Here is a 22,833-nt window from a genome sequence, read left to right on the forward strand (position 1 = left end):
TATAGATATACTAGTATGCATAGCCCATGGACACAAACAATAGTGTGGTGAAGGCCTGGGAAGGGTGGGTGCAGAGTGGAGGGGGTCAATGGGGATTAAAAAAAGGGGGGGGATATCTGTAATATTTTCAACAATAAAGATACATTTTTTAAAAATCTGTGGAATTCCACTCTGAAAATCAAATTATAAAAATTGTCCATTCTTTTTAGTAACTGTGTGTCTTCAGTTCCATTTCTGATGATTGACTTGTTCCTCCTCTTAAGTAACTATTTTTCTTCAATTATAAACGTAATATATGCTCACCTAGCCAGTGTAGCCCAATGGTTGGTTGATTGTCGACCCATGCACCAAGACGTCACTGGTTAGATTCCCGGTCAGGGCATATTCCCGGGTTGCAGGCTCGATCCCCAAAAGGGGGCATGCAGGAGGCAGCCAATTAAACTGTCTCTCTGACCAATGTTTCTATCTCTCTCTTCCTTCACCCTCTCCCTTCCTCACTCTCTAAAATATCAATGAAAATATATATTTTTAAAAAGTAATATATGGGAGAACCAAGATGGTGGAGTAGGTAAACACCTGTACTCGCCACCTCCCACAACCACATCAAAATTACAACTAAAATACAGAACAACCATCATTCAGAACTGCCTGAAAGCTGGCTGAATGGAAGTCCTACAACTAGAGAAGTAAAGAAAAAAGCACAGGGAGACTGGTAGGAGGGGCAGAGGCACGGAACTGGCTGGTCTAACACCAATGTATGCTGTTTTTTAATACCCCAACCCAGGGTTTCAGAGCTGGAACGAGAAGTCCCCATAACTCTGGGCTGTAAAAGCCAGCAGGGATTGGGGCTGAGTGACATGGAGGCTGTTAGAGACACAGGTGTTCCTTATAAAGGGTCAGCGTACGCACTGACAAGCTCCTACTTCCTCTGAGCTCCAGAGCTGGGTGCCAGGTGGTGGCTCTGGGAGACCCAGACACATACAGGGAGGAACTGGATTATCTGGCATCAGGGCAGGAACTTGGAGGCAGCTTTCTCCCAGACAGGGGTGCTCGCAGGGGTCATTGTTCTTGGGCTGGGACCTCCTCTGTGGCAGGGCTGACTGGCAGGCATATCTGTTTACTCTGCCCTGGTGACTCCCTGAGACCCCACCCCATCCAATTTGCAGTCCCACCCAAACTGTTTCCAGCAGCTTTTCCATATGAATGGCCTGTTCTTGCTCAGGCTTCATACTTTGCTGAAATCTCTCAAACAAGCTGCAGCTGGGTCAGCATGCCCCAAACCTATCCATAAAAGGCCTAAGACCCTGCACTAGCACCAGCCTGCTTTGCTTCACAGCTTGCCTGGTCACCTCCAAATCCAATATAAATAGCTCCTGAAGGGTGTCCCCAGGCAGTGGCTGACTTTGCACCTCCCTGGAGGCCCTAGAGCCAGTGCCCAGGTGGAAAGTTTCAAACCCTACCAGATTACAACTCTACACATCCACAAGCAACACACTCAACAGGCAGACTCAGTGAGCACGAAAGCCCCACTGAAGCAAGTCCTGCTCCGTAGGGGTGTTTCCTGCACAGCAGCTCTCCCACTGTAGTTGCTGCTGGTCCTCACAGCCAATTGGAATGGAGGTCAATTCCTCCCAGAGACACGAACAGCAATCAAGGCTCAACTATAAAACTGAGTACACAGGCCACACAGGGGCGCACTTACTACACAAAGCCATTCTACCAACTCAAGGAGACATAGCAGCTCTAATATGTAGAAACAAATACAGGAAAGGAGCCAAAATGCAGAGACAAAGAAACACGTTACAAATGAAAGAAATGGAAGCAAGCAAACTACTAGATACAGAGTTCAAAACCATGGTTATAAGGTTACTCAAGAATCTTCATGAAAGCTTCAGGGGACTTAGTAAGTCATTCAAGGATCTTACTAAGGTCCAGTCAGAAATCAAGCATAAACTAACTGAAATAAAGAATAAAAAGGCAGCAGAGTAGGAGGATGCCACACAGACGTGCTCCCAGGAACAAACTGGAATTACAACTGAAATATGGAAAGGCTTCCTGAATAATCAATGGAAAACTCACAGGAGAGAACCCTGATACCCAAGGACCAAAGGTGGAGATGGCATAGAGACTGGTAGGAGGGGCAGAGGTGCAAAAGGGCTGGCCGGGCACCCACAGACAACAACTAAAGTCCTGGAGAGATATCTCAGCTGTGGGGGATGCCACTGAGAACTCTAGGATCTAATCCCGAAGTTGGGCTCCCCAGCAGAGAGCATTAAACTGAGGACACAGGTGTTCCTTATAAAGGGCTGGTGCACAAACTGACAAGCTCCTTCTTCCTCTGAGCTCCAGAGCTGGGTGCCGGGTGGTGGCTCTGGGAGACCCAGACACATAACATCTAGCTGTGAAAAGCAGTGGGGTGCTGTCTGCCAGGAAGTGGCAGCTGAAAGTTCAGGCACCCACTTAAAGGGCCAATGCACAAAAATTCCCTGTGGAGCCACCCACCTTGTGCTCTGGCAGAGAGAGGTTGAGGTGGACCGGAGCTGTGAGAGCAGAACTCAGGACTGGGATCTCGGGGGATAGAGCTCAGAAGGCAGACACCTCAGGTTTCCTGGACTGAGTCATTTCCTCACACAGCAGAGGACATCTTTCCCACATAGACATCTGCCTTGCCTGGGGGGGAAGACAGTCGACACACCCTATTGGAAAACACCTTGCCCTGAGGCCACTTAAGAGATTAAAGGTGACAATTAGCCTCCAGGCAAAAGCAACTGCCCCACCCTGTTGAAAAAACTCTCACCACACCTAAGGACGACTGCCTGGGGGCAATTCACATAGGAATCCTATTAGTCTGTAGACAGAGGTGGTCTCTGAAGGCTTTGAGTCTTTGCCTGATCCAATTAGTCAGAAACAGCCTTTAACACTGTCCTGTACTAGAGAATGAGAGGTATAGAGGATCTACCTAAAACATAGTCACAAACCCAAAGAGACAACCAAAATGAGGAAACAAAGAAACAACCCCCAAATGAAAGAACTAGCGAATTCTCCAGAAGAAAAGATAAATGAAGCAGATATAAGAAATTTATATGAAACAGAGTTCGGAGTAATGATGTTAAAATGCTCAACAGTATGAAAAAAAAATAGTAATTATGAAAAAAGAACAGTCTGAGACAAAGAATGACATAACACAAATGAAGAACACACTGGAAGGAATACACAGCAGATTAGGGGAAGTTGAGGATCGAATCAGTGAATTAGAAGACAGAGTAGAAAATATCACTCAATTAGAGAACCAAAAAAACACACACAAAAAACAGGAGGACAGCTTAAGGGAGCCATGGGACAATGTGAAATGTAACAATATTAGAAAACGTAACAATATCAGAAGAGGCAGAAAGGGAGAAAAGAATAGAGAAGTTGTTTGAAGAAATAATGGTAGAAACCTTCCCTAACCTGGTAAAGGAAAAGGACACACAAGTTCAGGAGGCACAGAGAACCCCAAACAAGAAGAACCCAAACAGACCCACACCCAAACACATCATAATTAAAATGCTAAAAATTAAAGACAAAGAGAGAATCTTAAAGGCAGCAAGAGAAAAGAAAACTGTTACCTACAAAGGAGTTCCCATAAGGCTGACACCTGATTTCTCATCAGAAACTCTACAGGCCAGAAGGGAATGGCATGAAGTACCCAAGGTAGGAAAAGCAAGGATCTGATACCAAGATTACTATATCCAGCAAGGCTATCATTCAAAAGAGACGGTCAAATAAAGAGCTTCCCAGACAAAAAAAGGCTAAAGGAGTTCATCACCACCAAGCCAGCATTGCAAGAAATGCTAAAGGGATTGCTGTAAGGGATTGCTGAGAAGAAGAAACAGAGAGAGAAATCTAGCCATACAGAATTAAAATGGTTATAAATAAGTACCTTTTAATAATAACCCTAAATGTAAATGGATTAAATGCTCTAATCAAAAGGTGTAGGGTAGCTGAATGGATACAAAAACATGACCCAACTATATGCTGTCTACAAGAGACATACCTCAAAACAAACAACACACAGAGGATGAAAGTGAGATGGAAAAAACTTTTCCAAGCCAATGGAAAAGAAAAAAAAAGCTAGAGTAGCAATACTTATATCTGACAAAATAGACTTTAAAAGCATCATGATAAGCGAAATAACCCAGTCGGAGAAATATAAATATCATAGGATCTCACTCATTTGTTGAATATAATGAACAACATAAATGGATGAACAAAAATAGAGCCAAATTGGGGGTGGGGGGGGAGGAAATATACTAGAATATAATAGAAGTAATCCTGTTATTTGCAGATTTTTAATACTTCCTACAATCTTTGTGATATACTATGTTAGTATAGTTTTGGTAATATTATTATATTTAAAATCCTTTTATTCATGAAATACTAATGTTTATTGCATGTAATATTAAAAAAAGAATAATATACAGGGATTCAACAGTAGAGTAGAGGATTCCGAGAATCAAATTAACAATTTGGAATATAAGGAAGCAAAAAATACCCAATCAGAAGAGCAAAAAGATAAAAGAATACAAAAATATAAAGATAGTTTAAAAAGCCTCTGGGACAACTTCAAGCATACCAATATTCACATTTTGGGGGTGCCAGAAGGAGAAGAGAGGGAGCAAGATATTGAAAACCTATTTGAAGAAATAATGACAAAAAGTTCCCCTACCTGGTGAAAGAAATAGACTTACAAGTCCAGGAAGCACAGAGAATCCCAAACAAGAGGAACCCAAAGAGGCCCATATCAAAACACATCATAATTAAAATGCCAAAGGTTAAAGATAAAGAGAGAATCTTAAAAGCAGCACGATAAAAACAGTTAGGTACCTACAAGGGAGTGCCATACAACTGTTAGCTGATTTCTCAACAGAAACTTTGCAGGCCAGAATGGAGTGTCAAGAAATATTCAAAGTGATGAATAGCAAGGACCTACAACCAAGAATACTCTACCCAGAAAAGCTATCATTTAGAATTGAAGGTCAGATAAAGAATTTCACAAATAAGAAAATCTAAAGAAGTTCATCACCACCAAACCAATATTACATGAACTATTGAAGGGTATTCTTTAACCTTTTGCACTCGGATGTCGAGTGTGACTCGACATGGTTAGCATTAGAATAAAGGAATCGAGAAAAAAGCAAGTGAGTGCAAAGGGTTAAGCAGATGGGGAAAAAATGATTTAAAATATGCAATAAAATGGTAATAAATACATATCTATCAACAACTGAATCTAAAAATCAAAATAAACAAGAAATCTAAGGAACAAAATAAACTGGTGAATAAAATAGAATCAGAGACATGGAAACATGGAACAGACTGATGAATCTTCAGAGGGAAGGGGTTGGGAGGTTGGAAGAGATTAACCAAAGATCTTACCTATGGACACAGAAAGTAGGGTGGTGAAGGCCTGGGGCAGGGTGGGGACCAGATGGAGGGAAGCAATGGGGGGCAGAGCGGGGGGGGGGGGGGGGAGGAGGGAGACACCTATAATACTCTCAACAGTAAAAATTTAAATATATATGTATATATCTACACTAGAGGCCCGGTGCATGGGGGGGTCTCTCAGCCCGGCCTGCCCCCTCTCACAGTCCGGGAGCCCTCAGGGGTGGGAGGCGGCCCAGCGAACAGGGGAAGGCGACGCCCTATCACACCTCTGTTGCTGCCACTGTTGGCAGCACAAGCTTCGGCTGGCCCTAGTTTACCTGAGCCTCGGGCGGCCCTGGGCAGCTGGGCAGCCGACATTTGAGGCTTGCCTGTGCCTCGGGCCGGCCCTGAGCGGCTGGGCAGCAGCCATCCAAGGCTTGCTTGTATCTTGGGCCGGCCCTGGGTGGCTGGTGGGCTGAGGGACTCCGGAGGCGGGCCCAGCCTTGCAGCGCGCCTGCCGCCCCGTTGGGGCTGAGGGGACTGGGCGTCGCCATCTTTGAGGGTGGGGCAGTCAATTAGCATATTCTCTCCTTATTGGCTGTGGGTGCTGCCATCTTTGAAGGTGGGGCAGTCAATTAGCACATTCCCTCCTTATTGGCTGTGGGTGCCGCCATCTTTGCGATGGCATGAGGGTCAATTTGCATATTCCCTCTTTATTAGATAGGATTATAAACAGTTTGAAAAACAGAGAAAAAAGTAAAAGTGTTAAATGTTTTTATATCAACACCCAATAGTATTTTTAAATGTTGCATCAAGCTGCATTTATTTTATTTTTATTTATTTTTTTAATATATTTTATTGATTTTTTTACACAGAGGAAGGGAGAAGGATAGAGAGTTAGAAACATTGATGAGGGAGAAACATCAATCAGCTGCCTCCTGCACACCTCTTACTGGGGATGTTCCCGCAACCAAGGTACATGCCCTTGACCGGAATCGAACCTGGGACCTTTCAGTCTGCAGGCCAACGCCCTATCCACTGAGCCAAACCTGTTAGGGCAAGCTGCATTTTTTAAATCCTCACCTGAGGATATGTTTTTATTGATTTTAGAGGGGGGGGGGGGAGAGAGAGAGAGGAAAAAATATGTTGATGAGAGAATCATTGATCAGCTTCCTCCGGCACGCCCCCATGGGATCAAGCCCGAAACCTAGGCATGTACCCTGACCAGTAATCGGTTCATAGGTCAATGCTCAACCACTGAGCCACACTGGCCAGGCAAAATGTGTGTTTTTTTGTATAGATAATGGAAATAGTAATCATTTGGGAAAATGGTTAGAATATAAAACTATCAATACCTTCACAGGGTATTATTTAGTCAAATTATATAAACATTCTGTTGTCTTCCTTTTTAAAGCTATTACATTGATAAAATAGCCATGTCTATACAAAGTCAAAGTCAATTTTCACTTTTGCTTTTCATCTCAACAAGCATGTTTTTTAGGTTTCATAAGATAGTCAGCCTCATGTCTTTAAACTCCGACTTCACAAAAAGGAGGACTTTGCACTCCAGCTCTAACATTTTTTAGCACACAAAGGATACAATGTACAATAAATGTCCCTGTGACTATCACACTGAAGAGGCACTCACAGAGGAGGAGGACAATCTGACAGAGTGGAAATAACATGGACCATGGAGTAAGACAGATCTGAGATCAAGCCTCAGCTCTGTGACTTCTTGGCTCCTGGACCCTAATCAAGTTCTAGAAACTTTACTTACATTGTCTGCAAAATGGCAAAAATATCACTCAACTCACTTTATTGTAAGGAGTAAGTTAAGTAAGTATACAGAAAATGTTTGGCCTGAAGCAAATCGCTCCATAAATACTATTGGTTCTCTCTATCCTTCTCTATTTCATTGTTAAAGAGACGTTCTCTGAAAACATACCGATTGAAGTTAATGTCTGGGTAACTGGAATACTCCGATTTCATCTTAGCATTTCGACGTGGAAATGTGCAGAAGAATGCATTAGCTAAAAGACTGGCAATCTGCTCCTGCGACATTGTGATGGAATGATTCATCTTCTGTTTCAGGAGTGGTATTGGCTGATTGAGGAAACAAAAAATACAGACAAGAAGTGCAATAATTAGCTTAGCAATTTCAAAAGCAGAGGCACCAAATGACATTTACTAAATTAAGGTAGGAAAAATTTCAGGCCATTCTTGAATTCTTAAATCAACAGTAATACCATTAGAAATATATACTTGTTTGACTGGAGATTTCTAATCAATAATAATGATAGTGAAGAGTACACAAAAGTCATTACTTATTAGTGAAAAACAAGATTGCTTTGGCAAGAAATAAAAATACACTGACCATGTAATAAAAAATTAAAACAGCCCTAGCCAGTTTGGCTCAGTGGATAGAGCATCGGCCCATGGACTAAAGGGTCCCAGGTTCGATTCTGGTTAAGGGCACGGTTGAGAGCACGTACTTCAATTATAGGCTGGATCCCAGCCCTGGTCGGGACGTGTGTGGGATGCAACGAATTGATGTGTCTCTCTCACATCATTGTTCCACTCTCTCTAAAAATTAATGGCCCAGCTGGTGTTGCTCAGCGGTTGAGCCTAGACCCAGGAACCAAGAGGTTGCCGGTTCGATTCCCAGTAGGGGGCCTGCAGTAGGCAGCCAATTTATGATGTTCCTCTCTCATCAATGTTTCTATCTCTCTATCCCTCTCCCTTCCTCTCTCTCTAAAAAATCAATAAAAACATGTTAAAAAAATAAATGAATAAAAAAATCAATGGCAGAATATCCTTGGGTGAGGATTAACAAAAAAAAATTTTTAAAAACGATGAAACAGAAAAATGCAATTTTGAGTTTAACTATTAATGCAGATGCAAAATTTTGTTCTCATTTATATTAAAGATTGCTGGACAAAGCAATTTTTCTCTTTTAGTCCTAAATAAAATAAAAAAAATAATTCAATAAGTAAGTCTTTTCCTTCTAATTCTGAATCACACTTCACATTGTCAATCTTTATAGGACTCAAATCTAATTTTATGATAGCAATTAATAGACTATATGTATACAGACTTATGTATAACTTGTAAGAAGACAGACATTTCTTATCTAATCATTCCGAATCAAGGAAGAAACAGGACATTTTACCTTCAAAATTTTGATGTCTGAAATGCCTTCTAGTTGTACCAAACTCAAATTTATTGACCTTTTAATTCCAATTTAATACACGAACCTGATTATTGTATCCAAAAGGCTTTATTTTATTCTAAATATTTAAACGATGTGTTTAAAGACATAATGATAAAACCAAAGACCAATTGCCAACATCTCTTTTGCGTATCAATTGTTAAATTCAAAATATTCCAGGGGATGCTTTTCCTTCTCCTTTCAATCAGAGCCAGAATGGAGAATCCTGGATGCCTGCATTAACCACAAACCAGTATGCACGGAGAACTATTGATCACATCTCAGTAATTAAACATCAGAAATGATACTGAGGAAAGGAAGGCAAGACAAAACTGCAATACTGTAAGAATTAACTTTACAGAAAATACCTATAATTGCTAGAATAAGTTTGCTAGAAAAAGAAAAGGTTAAACTTATAGTTCAACTATTTCTTTTGGAAAAACACAAAAATAAACAAGCAAGAAAACATAAAGAATGTATTTTCACTTCAGTATTCAAAATTGTCTCTCCTTTTAGGCCTTAGCAATCACTAAATTTAAGAAAGAGGAAATAGCTCAGATTGATCTCCATTTCCCAGCCTATACATTTATTTACAATCCAGCAATAAGTTTAGAAAAGGTAACAATGTGTCAATGGTTTAAAGCAAACTGGTACTTGTTTTTAGTAAGAAATGAGATTTTAACTACCATTTAACAAGTTACACACAAAAATTATTTTAAAAATTAATGGTAATATTTTAGACTTAACAAACACAACCATTTCTTGTTCTCCTAGTAACCAAACAGCATAATTTTAAATAGAATAGATGATTTCTGCTCTTGGTGAGGAGAAATGCCTGAAAGCTCATCTGGGGAAAACCAGAGGATGTAAATCTTACTGTCAAGGTCTCAGCTAAGTAAGAGACTGATTAACATAAATAAAGATCTTCCCCAAAGTGCATGTCTAAAATTTGTTTATTTTAATTTTCTTTTTATAAATATAATATACCATTTAGATTTGATCCAGAGAATGTTAATGTGATACAAATAATTAAATAACAACATATGTAACTTAACATGTTAACTTTTACCGCAGAGATTTACTTTTCAGTAGACAGAGCACAGAATTCAAGTGTTCTCCCATTAACACAGTTATTTTAAATCAGGACAAAAAGTTGGGAACCACAAGTCTGGTTTTGGTCTGCCAAGTGATTTGTAGTAGCTTATATATATTTGAATATATATATTCAAAAGCATATAAAAATATGAAAACAATTTCTCCTGAAGCATGAGGGGAAGAGAAATTTAAGTGATTTATGTCTAAAGGCAATATACTGTCAATTATGAATTAAACATTGAATTCAAAAAGCATTTAATTATGTGGAATCTAAAGAACAATATAAAAGAACAAACAAAACAAAACAGACTCATAGATACAGAGAACAGACTGATTGTTGCCAATCGGGAGGAGGTTTGGGGAACTGGGTGAAAAAGGTGAAGGGAATAAGAAGTACAGCTTGGTACTTGGTGCAAAATAGTCACGGTAATGTAAAGTACAGCATAGGGAATATGGACAAAAATACTGTAATAACTATGTATGGGGCCAAGTGGGTACTGGAAATATCGGCGGAGGGGACAACAGTTTGTAAAGTATATGACTGTCTAACAACAATGCTGTACACTAGAAACTAATACAAAATAATACTGAATGTAAACTGTAACTAAAAAATAAAAATAGTCCTGGCTGGTATGACTAGTTAGTTAGAGTGTTGGCCAGCACACATAAGGGTCTCAGGTTTGATTCCTGGTCAAGGGCACATACTTGGATTGCTGATTCGATCCCCACCCCAGTTGGGGTGTAGGCGGGAGGCAACCAATTAATGTGTCTCTCTCACATAGATGTTTCTCTCTCTCTCTCTCTCTCTCTCTCTCTCTCTCTCTCTCTCTCTCTCTCTCCCTCCCTCCCTCTCTCTCTCTCTCTGTCTCTCCCTCCCTCCCTCCCTCCCTCTCCCTCCCTCCCTCTCCCTCCCTCCCTTCCACTCTCTCTAAAAATCAATGAAAAAATGCCCTTGGGTGAGGATTAACAAAAATAATAATAAAATTTAAAAATTAAAACAATAAAAAATAGATAAAATAAAACCACATCTAATTAAGCACCATATTAAACCTGGGGACACCAAGAACATCTCCCTGGAAGAACATAAATTACAAAGTAATGTGCTAAATATGATTTGAGTGCTACAGAAGGGATTAGATTTGGCTGGGAGAGGTACAGAAGGTTTTGCAGGGGAAGTAAAAATTAGAGTGTAGAGGTAGTGAAATTTTACTAGGTAAGGAAAAAGGCAAGGAGGGAAAGAAAAAAAAATAATCATGAAACATAAGCAAGCAAATACAGGCATACCTTGTTTTACTGAGTTTTCCTTTACTGAACTTTACAGATACCTTGTTTTTTATAAATTGAAGGTTTGTGGCAACCCTGTGTCCAGCAAGTCTATTGGCACCATTTTTCCAATAGACTCATATAATGGTTAGCATTTTTTAGCAATCAAGTATTTTATAAATAAGGTACGTACATTGTTTTCTTAGACATACTACTACTGCACATTTAATAGACTACAATATAGTGTAAACATAACTTTTATATGCACTAGAAATCCAAAAAGTTCATGTGACTCACTATTGTAATACTCGCTTTATTGCGATACTAGAGGCCCTTTAGCAGTCGGACATCCTCAGCGCTACAGTGGAGGCAGGAGAGGCTCCCGCCAACGTAGCTGCACTTGCCAGCCATCAGCCCAGCTTGTGGCTGAGCAGCGCTCCCCGCTATGAGAGCACACTGACCACCAGGGGGCAGCTCCAGAGTTGAACGGCTGCCCCTAGTGGTCAGTGCGCGTCATAACAACCAGCTGTTCTGCTGTTATGTCGATTTGCATATTACCCTTTTATTATATAGGATTTGTTTTATTGCAGTAGTCTAGAACCAAACGTAGTATCTCCAAGATATGCCCATAACTTCCAATATAAACAACCAGATGAGTTTTACAATATATTTATCCTGCCCAATAGAAAAACTTACTTCAGACACAATGAATTAATGAGGTAAAATTAAAGTTACATAAAATTGGAAATACCACAGTGAAATGCTAACAAATACAGCACATTCAATGGATCTCAACTGAAGGTGGCCGTATGGCCTGCAGGCATCTGGACATGTGTGTGTTTTGTGTTGTTGTTTTTTTTTGTCCCAATGACTATACTTATAGTTTTGGGATAACGCAACGACACAATGAAATGTGTGAGACCAACCTATACATTCAGAAACTGTTCCACCCAAAATGTCCCCAGGGCCTCTGTGGAGCAAGTGTTAAGCAGAACCCTGGCTAGCATCCAGGCAGAAAGGGGGCTGGCACTAGGAGTAAAAGACAAAGGCAAATGCAAACCACTGTTGTGAGAAACGTGGGGAGAAAGTCATGAAGAATAACCAACAACCTCTTGTGAAGGTTTGAAAATATGTTTGCAAATTCTTTGATAAATCCTTCTTTAAAGAAGTAGAGTTTAATTACCATCTCCTTGAGTGTGGGCTGGATTTAGCACCTAATTTCTACTGAATAGAAAAGTAGCACAAGTTATATTACGTGTCTTTAAAAAACTAAGTCATAAAAGGCACTGGCACTTCCTTGCACTCTCCCTTCAGTAGCTTGTTCTGGGGAAGTTAGCAACCATGTCATGAGGACACCCAATCAGCTTATGGAGAGGCAGCCCCATACAGCACTAAATTTTAAAGCAATTTGTACGTAGCAATAAACAGCTACTAGTAAAAAACTCCAGACAAAATAGAATTATTACCAGATTATTTCTTCTATTTTTAAAAGTTAAGAAAATACCATGGCTCATTTGTTATGCAACATGCCACTTTGGGTGGGGGAGGAATGAGTGAGTAGTAAGCCATTTGAAAAGATAAAATGTTCTAAATCCATTAGTATGTTTTGAAATAATTACTACTGGGTTGTGTTTTGGTTTTGGTTTTTTAAGTTAGAGACAATTTAAAGAAAAAGATAAGTAGAAGTATGAGTAAGCAAACTTCAACAGTGTAAACTGAAGCTCAGAAATTGAATGCTGCATTTTTAATGTCCTTTTGCAGCATTCTCCCTAGCCTCTAACCTTTTCTAGCAAAAGTATCATACTCTTTGGCAAAAACTATTACCCATCTTTCTCTTCTGCCTCTTTGACTTTGGCCATTAGAATTTAATTGTGAGTCACAAGAAAGCTACTAGGAAAGACGTTATTTCCACTAACCTGGGTGCAAATATTTGGCAGACACAGTGCAATTTTCACCATATCGGGCAAAATGGACTGATATAAATGTTGGGCTTCTGCTTCTTCAAGTACCTAAAAACCAACGAAATATGTTATCAGTGATGTTTCTTAAAAACTTAAATTATGTACCTGCTTTTCATAGAATCTCACAATAAGGCACATTATTAGTATCAACAAATGCACAACGGTGAACTTATAAATTCATTTTCAAATGTATGTAATTCACCTTAATGCCCTCTGAAAACTAATTATCCAAATACCAAATATCTCTCATATCAAAATTCACAATTAAATAAAACACTTGCAAATAAAAAAACAGTACATTCTACCCCTGGTTATGTCAACAAGAAACTGATTGACCATCAAGAACTCTCTCAGAAACCCTCAAGGACCCATCTAGCTTCGATAGTGTAGAATTTAGAACGATCATAAAAGTCCTACTCATGATTTCAGAGCATATTATATGTGTCAAATCTAACCTATTAGATAGTAAACAGTGAAGTTTCTGATGACCTTAGAATTTTCCTTATTCTGGTACCCTTGGGAAGTTAAAACCATAATTTCTATATCATAATTTAAAGCACAACAAAGATGACAATCATGGCCTATTGTTATGTTATAATTTCCCATCTCTAATAACTTTTAGAAATTACTTTAGGCCTTTTAACACAATTTCATTCTAAATACCAGGATACTTCTTTAAAAGTACTGAAGATAACACCTTTAATTTGGAGATATAGATAATATTAAAGTAAATCATTTATTTACTTGAAATCACACTTGAACTAGAAGCCACATTTATAATCCAGTCTGATCCTGTCATTATTACAGAGAAAAGAAAACTGAGGGGAATGAATTACCTGATCATCCTAGACTGTGAAGGTCAATTAAGCAACTAGTCAGAACTAGTGTTTTTGCCTGTATTCAACAGCTCTCTCCACTTCCCTGTTGGACCAACGTTTGGGATTGATGAGATCATAAATATGAGTTTTCTCAGCTATCAGAATATAGATGTTCACAAATATCTATAGATTTCCTTTGCTATGAGCTGAAATTAAAAATATCCATTCATCTAGACATGGTTTGTTCGTAAATAGAAAAAGTAACAAAGATAATTTATATTCACTCCTGTTTTACAAGGAGTTTCTAACATTAAGAAATGTCTTTATACCAAGACTCCAAAATTTAACCTATGCTTACCCCCTCTTTAAATTAGGATAATGGGGAAACTGATATTCCAAATGAACAGAAAGATATTTGCAATTCAGGGACATATAGATATATCTATTAAACACAGATATATAGAAAACTAAGCAAGTGAACAACACAAGACAATTATTAATTCTGGGGAAAACAAAAAGTTGTAGAAGAGTGGAAATGCAATCATATCTTAAATACAATGTTTTTGTCATCCTACTAAAAAAATAGACTATTAATCTAATTACAGTGGGAAAATGGGAAAATATAAGGCTTGTGTTATTGGTAATGGGGAAAGTGAATGATAGCTAAATACTAATCCTATATAATAAAGAGGTAATATGCAAATTGACCATCACTACAACACACAAGATGGCCGCCCCCATGTGGACACAAGATGTCCACCACAAGATGGCTGGCAGAAGAGAGCAGTTGTGGGAGATCAGGCCAGCAGGGGAGGGAAGTTGGGGGGGGGGGACCCAGGCCTGTAGGGAGGGCAGTTGGCGGGGACCCAGGCCTTCAGGGGAGGACAGTTGGGGGGGACCAGGCTGGCAAGGAAGGGAAGTTAGGGGTGACCGGGCCTGCAGGGGAGAGCAGTTGGGGGTGACCAGGCCTGCAGCGGAGGACAGCTGGGCAACCAGGCCGGCAGGGCAGGGCAGTTAGGGGCAATCAGGCCGGCAGGGGAGCAGTTAGGCATCGATCAGGCTGGCAGGGGAGTGGTTAGGGGGTGATCAGGCTAGCAGGCAGAAGCGGTTAGAGGCAATCAGGCAGGCAGGTGAGCAGTTGGGAGCCAACAGTCCTGGATTGTGAGAGGGATGTCTGACTGAACGGGCATCCAGATTGGAGGGGGTGCAGGCTGGCTGAGGGACACACCACCCCCCATGCATGAATTTCGTGCACCAGGCCTCTAGTCTTCTATAATGGGAAGTTAACAGATTTTAAAAAATAGCTTTCCCTGGCTGGTGTTTCCCAATGGTTAGAGCATTGGCCCGCACACTGAAGGATTTCAGGTTGGATTCCCAGTCAAGGGCATGCAGGTTCAATCCCAGGCCCCCAGTCTGGGCATGTGTGGCTCCCTCCCTTCCTTCCTTTTTTTCCTTCCTGATGTTTCAAGATTCCATCTTTTATCATTTCTTTTCTATTTCAAGAAATTCCTTTAAACATTATTTTAGGAGATTCTAATGATAAATTCCCTTCCTTTTCCTTCATCTGAGAATGTCATGAAGAAAATTTCACTGGCACTCTCCCTCTAGGGAGCACGCCCATGCCATTCCCTTCACCCTCTCCTTCCCCTACAGGCATGTATCCCCTAGCCTCTAAGGGACCCCATGAGACTTGCAACCAGGGGAGCAATGGGCAGCAGCAGCTTGTCCCAGGCTAACCCCCTGAACCTGTTCCAATGCCCTTTTCTCTGACTTCCCAGTGAATCAAAGCAGAACAGTCTAGGCTCTACTGTTGCTTCTTCTATGCCCTTCCTTATTTCACTTTCCTAAGTATAATTTTTTCCTGTGGTCAGTAAATACTTGTTTGTTTTTTTCACACTCTGTCTCTTGATTGAAATCTTTCCCTCAAGAAGACAAGAACTGAGGTCTCCTTGTCTCACCAGCAATATCTCTTTGGTGCTGTGACTTGGATTGTACCAACCGAAGTCTGTAAAGTGGATTTGGAGCTGATGAATGCCTTGTGCTTTCTGCAGGTTGTTTCTTGAAAGCACATATCTCCTAAACTCCAAGGGACCCCATGAGATGTGCAACCAAGAGAGCAATGGGCAGTGGCAGCTTCTCTTGGGCTAAACCCCTGAACCTGTCTCCAATGCCCTGTTCCTAGTGAGCCAAAGCATCCCAGCCTAGACCCTCGTGTTGCTTCTTCTATTCCCTTCCTTATTTCACTGTCCTAAGTATATTTTTGCTGCAGTCAATAAATACTTGCTTGCTTTTTTTATGATGATGATGATGAGGAGGAGGAGGAGGAGGAGGAGGAGGGGGAAAAAATAAAGTTTCACTGGATATAAAATTCTAGGCTGGCAATTTTTCTCTTTCTGGCCTACATGTCTTCTGATGAGAAATCCGCTGTCACTTACATTGCTTTTCCCTATAAGCAATGTCATTTCTCTCTGGATGCTTTCATTTCCTTGCCTTTAGTTTTAAGAAGTTTGGGTATGATGTGCCTTGGCATGGATTGCTTTGTGTTTATACGGTTTGGGGTTTGTTCAACTTCTTGAAGCTGCAGGTTTATGTCTTTCATCAAATTTGGGGAAATTTCAGCTATTATTTCTATTTTACAACTACTATTTCTTGGAGGTTTTGTTTTTTTTCCAATTCTGCCCTCTTTCTCCTCTCCTTCCAGTATTAAATGACATAAACGTTAGATCTTTTGTTATAGTCCCATATGTCCCTAAACTGTTCTCTTCTTTTAGTCTATTTTCTTTCTGCTATTCAGACTGAGTAATTCTGTTCTTTTTCAAGCTCACTGATTTCTTTCTTCTGTCATCCCATTTCCCCATTGCATTTTTCAAAAGTTTCACTTATTATGTTTTCCAGTTCTAAGCTTTCTATTTGGTTCTTCTTTATAACTTCTATTGCTCTGCTGGGATAATTTTTTCATTTGTTTCAAGCAGCTCTGTAATTAGTCATTGAAGCCCTTCTGTGATGGCTGCTTGAAAAATTTGTCAAATTATGCTAACACTAGAGGCTCAGTGTATGAAATTCATGCACAGGTAGGGTCCCTATGCCTTGTCAGTGATCGGGGCCAATCGGGGAGCTGGCCGGGGCCTTCCTTTGTTCTGCGCCACCCCTTGGTGGTCAGCACACATCATAGTGAGCAATTGAACTCCTGGTCTCCCAGTTGAACTCCTGCGGGGACACTCTGCATATTAGCCTTTTACATATATAGGTCTGTATTTTCTCAGGGTGGGTGTCTGTTGTCTTTTTTCATTTCAGTTGAAATTTTCCTGGTTCTTGGTGATGAGTGATTTTTTTATTGAAATCTGGATATTTTGGGTATTGTTACGAGTTGCTGGATCTTACTTAAATCTTGTTTTAGGAGGACTTCTGTGACACGGGAAGGGATAGCCACCTCATTACTACCAGTTGGGAGTAGAAGCTCAGGTTCTCTACTCAGCCTTTATTGACTCCTAGAGCAAGGAGGGAGAGAGGCATCTTCTTGTTTGTTTGTTTGTTTGTTTGTTTAATTCTTACCCAAGGATATTTTTTCCATTGTTTTTATTTTCCTTTTTTTTAGAGAGTGAAAAGGGGGAAGGGAGGGGGAGAAAAAGAGAGAGGGGGAAAGAGAGAGAAGAGACAACAATTGGTTGCCTCCTGCACGTGCTCCGACCAGGGCCAGGGCTCAAACCTGCAACACAGGTATGTGCTCTTGATCAGGAATTGAACCAGCAACCCTTTGGTTCTTGGGCTGATGCTCTAGCCACTTAGCCACACTGGCCCAGGCAAGGGAGAGGCATCTTGATACCACTGGTTAGGGGTGAGAGTTCAGGCTCACCACTAGGCCTCTGCTGATACCACCCTAGTGTTGTATTTTTTCTAGGGCCCCATGGACCTGTGCTAGTCAGTCTTCTCTGCATTTTTCAGAGCCTTATGTTTATACTAGAGGCCCAGTGCACAAAATTTGTGCACTTGGGGGGGGTCCCTCAGCCCGGCCTCTCGCAGTCCAGGAGCCCTCAGGGGATGTCCGACTGATCACAGTTGGACATCCTTAGTGCTGCTGCGGAGGCGGGAGTGGCTCCCGCCACTGCTGCTGCACTCGCCAGCAATCAGCCTGGCTTCTGGCTGAGTGGTGCTCCCCCTATGGGAGCGCACTCACCACCAGGAGGCAGCTCCTGCGTTGAGCATCTGCCCCCTGGTGGGCAGTGCATGTCATAGCGACTGGTTGCTCCATCGTCTGGTGGAAACCGGCTCTTTGACATCCCCCGAGGGGTCCAGGATTGCGAGAGGGCACAGGCCAGGCTGAGGGACCCCAACAGTGCACGATCGGGGCCAGGGAGGGACGGGGGAGGTTGGCCAGCCAGGGAGAGACTGCAGGAGGGGCTCCAGAGCGTGTCCAGCCCGTATCACTGAGTCCTGATCAGCCGGACCCCAGAAGCAAGCTAACCTACTGGTTGCAGGGTCTGCTCCCTGGTGGTCAGTGCATGTCATAGCAACTGGTCAACCGATTGACTGTCTGCCCCTGGTGGTCAGTGCACATCATAGGGAGCAGTTGAGAGGCCTTAGCATATCATTAGCATATAATGCTTTGATTGGTTGAACAGTTGACTGAACGACCAGACACTTAGCATATTAGGCTTTTATTATATAGAATACTGCCCAGGGTTTTAGCTATATTTTTCAAGATGCATAGGAAAAAGTGTCTATCCAAACATTTTTAACCCAAAAACATTTAACCTTAAAATGTCTAAAAATAGGCAGACAACGTTTTCTCCTTTGGGTGCCTGTCCTTGTCTTTTAAAATTGACATATGAGTAGCTGCTGCCATGCTTTACTGACAGTCACAAGCTATGAAATATCACTTATTTATCTGATAGAGCATTATTGCACTGGGCTTCTTTAAAACTGTCAACACTTCAGACCTACGTCTAATGCTGCTTTGGAAACACTAATAAAATAACATGAAAAACATTACTTCTTAACATACCCAACCCATGTTTGAAATGAAATGCACAATTAAAAAAAACTAGCATGATCTTATCCCTTCTCATATATCATTTTTATCTTTATGCAAATCTAACTTATACAAATTGTTATTTAATATTTATTAACCTATACAATGCAACCAAGATATTAGTAAAAGGTTTTTAAAATGTAAATCATTTTAACTTCAAGAGTAGTAAAAAAAAAAACCTTAAATAATAAACATTTATTTATAATACGTCATATATTATAATATTACATTGTTTATTTACAATAATGATTATAGTGAAGATAAGCATTTACATTATGGTAAGAGGAAAGCTTCATTAAATTTTCCCATAAGTAAAGCCCTGCTCCCAATTGGATAGTCTGTATAGATAATTATATGTAGTAAGTATTTCTACTTATGTATTTATCTTTTTATTCTAGTCTTATAAATTGATTATGTATATGTCTTATTCAGAAGTGATACAGTAAATTTCAAAATTGTAATGCTATTTTTGCCCATATCTTCCCTTTAGATTATAGATCTGTATGTTCATTCAATTGGCCAACAAACAAATATTTAAGTATTTATTATGTGCAAGACACTGTTCCAGGAATAAAGATAGAACCAGAAACTAACAGACATGAATCACTGACTCATTAATCTCACAGTAGAAAGCCCTATGCTCTTTTTGTGACCCTTAAATACGTCAGCCCTAACCTTGAAGTATAGTAATTACTACAACCTCACCATAGTGACCGTGGAGAGGCTATCTTTCATGCTTCCTTCAGCAGATAGAAACACGGGCAAACTACTAAAAGAATAATGAAATTTGCCAAGTGTCAAAAAATTATAAATTACTTAAATAGTTAAGTATATATATACAAAGAGAAGTGATTTTTACTTATTTCTTTTTTCTTAGAATAGTACTTGATCAACTAAAAATAAATCTGTGAACAGTGCTCTAACACTAAAGACATGTAATGACTAAGTACAGTGTCTGGCAAATAAAAAGTACTAAATAAAAAAAATGACTACTGAACTTTGCATGAATAAGTGAAATTGTAGCTGATAAAATCAGAAAACTAGTATCATTCTACTAAAGAAGAAAATTTCCATTGATCTACTTCTTCAAACAGTTCATAGCAAACAGCTTTTAAAAAGTGCCCAGTAGAGAGAGAAACCAAGATGGCGGCAAAGTTAAACACCTAAACTGCAGCCTCGCACAACAATTTCAAAAACATAACTAAAAGACCTGGCCGGTTTGGCTCAGTGGATAGAGCGCCGGCCTGTGGACTCAAGGGTCCCGGGTTTGATTCCGGTCAAGGGCATGTGCTTTGGTTGCAGGCATATCCCCGGTGGGGGGTGTGCAAGAGGCAGCTGATCGATGACTCTCTCTCATCGATGTTTCTAACTCTCTCTCCCTCTCCCTTCCTCTCTGTGAAGAATCAATAAAATATATTAAAAATACAACTAAAAGACAAAACGGACATCATCCAGAACCACAGGAAAGCTGGGTGACTGGAAATCCTACAACTAGAAGGAAAGAGAAAACCACAAGGAAAATCAGAGGAGCTGTACAAGCCTGAGGTACGGAGACACGGGCACGTGCATGCAGAGAGGACGGAGCCTGAGAGGACGGGGTGGCTGAGGGCCTGGCTGGTGTTCTCTAGCGGAAAGGAGATAAAAGCTCCAGATTGCCCTGAACCCCAGCTCCGACTGCACTGAACCCCAGTTCCAGGCGAGATCCTGGGGACCCAGGCTCATACTGGGGGAATCTGGGCTGTAAGGCGGAAACTCAGGTGAGCGGCGAAAGGCAGAGGTCCGGAGGCGCGCACGCGAATGCGCGCAGAGGACGGACTGTTGACTGTGCCGCTGGATTGCCCTAGCAGGAAGGAGACAAAAGCTCCAAACTGTGCTGAACACCAGTTCCGACTGCACTGAACCCCAGTTCTGGGCGAGAATCTGGGAATCCAGATTCATTGGGGGAGACTAGACTGTTTGGCAGCGGGCGAAACTCCAGGGCGCCTTTCTCTCAGAGGTGCTTGCAGCTAGTATAGAGGGACACTGATACCCAGGAACCTCATAGGGCGGGGCTGATGGGAAGCCAAGGCTGTAGGCTCCACCCTGAAACTCCGCCCCATCCAAGCTGAGCACAGAGGCTTTTACAATTTTGCAAGTCTAGTTGAATAAGGCTGTCTCCCGGCGTAGACACAGCTGATCCTCACAGCCAATTGGCCTGGAGGTCAACTCCTCCCACTGATACCAACAACAATCAAGACTTAACTACAACAAGGCTGTACACACAGTCCACAAAGGGGTGCACGAAGAGTGTCCACCTCAGGTAAATGCGGAGGCCGACCCAATGGCCCATATAGGACAACTGGCACACAAAGCTACCCTACTAACTCAGGGAAACAGCGACAATGGGGAGACAAAGAAAGAGATCAAAAACCAAAGAAATGGAGGAAAACAAATGACTGGAGATAGAGTTCAAAACCACGGTTATAAGGTTTTTCAAGAATTTCCTAGAAAAGGCCGATAAATTTAGCGAGACCCTCGAGGATATGACAGAGACCCTCGAGGATATGGAAAAGGACCAACTAGAAATTAAACATACACTGACTGAAGTAAAAAATAGTATACAGACACCAAACAGCAAACTAGAGGAACGTAAGAATCAAGTCAAAGATTTGAAATACAAAGAAGCAAAAATCACTCAACTGGAAAAGCTAAAAGAAAAAAGAATCCAAAAATTTGAAGATAGTGTAAGAAGCCTCTGGGACAACTTCAAGCGTACCAACATCAGAATTATGGGGGTGACAGAAGAAGAGAGAGAGCAAGATACTGAAAACCTATTTGAAGAAATAATGACTGAAAACTTCCCCCACCTGGTGAAAGAAATAGATTTACAAGTCCAGGAAGCGCACAGAACCCCAAACAAAAGGAACCCAAAGAGGACCACACCAAGACACATCATAATTAAAATGCCAAGAGTAAAAGACAAAGAGAGAATATTAATTTTGCACTCGGATGTCGAGTGTGACTCGACACGGTTAGCATTAAAATAAAGGAATCAAGAAAAAAGCAAGTGAGTGCAAAGGGTTAAAAGCAGCAGAGAAAAACAGTTAATTACCTACAAGGGAGCACCCATACGATTGTCAGCTGATTTCTTAACAGAAACTATGCAGGCCAGACGGGAGTGGCAAGAAATAGTCAAAGTGATGAATAGCAAGAACCTACAACCAAGGGTACTCTACCCAGCCAAGCTGACATTCAGAATTGAAGGTCAGATAAAGAGCTTCACAGATAAGAAAAAGCTAAAGGAGTTCATCAACACCAAACAAGTATTATATGAAATGCTGAAAGGTATTCTCTAAGAAGAGGAAGAAGAAGAAAAAGGTAAAGATAAAAATTATGAACAACAAATACATATCTATCAAGTGAATCTAAAAATCAAGTGAATTAAAAATCTGATGTACTGAATAAACTGGTGAATATAATAGAATCAGGGGCATAGAAAGGGAGTGGACTGACAACTCTCAGGGGTAAAGGGGTGTGAGGGGTGCGGGAAGAGACTGGACAAAAATCGTACACCTATGGATGAGGACAGTGCGGGGGGGGGGGGGGGGGTTAGGGAAGAGGGTGGGATGGGAACCAGGTGGAGGGGAAGTATGGGGGGAAAAAAGAGGAACTGTAATAATCTGAACAATAAAGATTAAATTAAAAAATAAAAAATAAAAAGTGACCAGTCACAAATCAATCAATGTAATAAACACCTCAAGTTAATCCATTTTACCTATTGGTCTAAACCTAGTTAGATCCTAGTAAAGTTTTAAAAGGTTACTAATCATCTTCTTCAATGAAATTTCTCTGAAAACATTTATTTAAGAGATCTAAAACATTAAATGTTTAAAAATTGATTTCATAGAGGAAGGGCGAGAGAAAGAGTAACATCAATGTGGGGGAAACATATACATGCCTCAACCTGGGATCAAACCCACAACCTACGTAGGTAGGTGCCACTCAAGAGCTTTCAGTTGCACAGGATGACACTCCAACCGAGCCACCCTACAGAGCTAAAACATAAAATTGTTAAAC

General features: G+C 40.9%; 1 protein-coding gene across 3 annotated transcripts in view; it reads right to left on the reverse strand.

Moving 5' to 3' along the window:
- The window catches only part of PARG (poly(ADP-ribose) glycohydrolase), a 184,878-nt gene that overhangs the window by 74,810 nt on the left and 87,235 nt on the right, over positions 1–22,833 (reverse strand). For all 3 annotated transcript variants that reach the window (XM_079793725.1, XM_079793726.1, XM_079793724.1), the window contains exons 8-9: positions 12,886–12,978; positions 7,349–7,506 (exon numbers count right to left, since the gene is read on the reverse strand). In XM_079793725.1, the coding sequence (XP_079649851.1) occupies positions 7,349–7,506; positions 12,886–12,978 (251 nt within the window). The remainder of the gene's footprint in view (positions 1–7,348; positions 7,507–12,885; positions 12,979–22,833) is intronic.

The sequence above is a fragment of the Cnephaeus nilssonii genome (genome assembly GCF_951640355.1).
Source record: "Cnephaeus nilssonii genome assembly, chromosome: 16".
Classification (NCBI taxonomy): Eukaryota; Metazoa; Chordata; class Mammalia; order Chiroptera; family Vespertilionidae; genus Cnephaeus; species Cnephaeus nilssonii.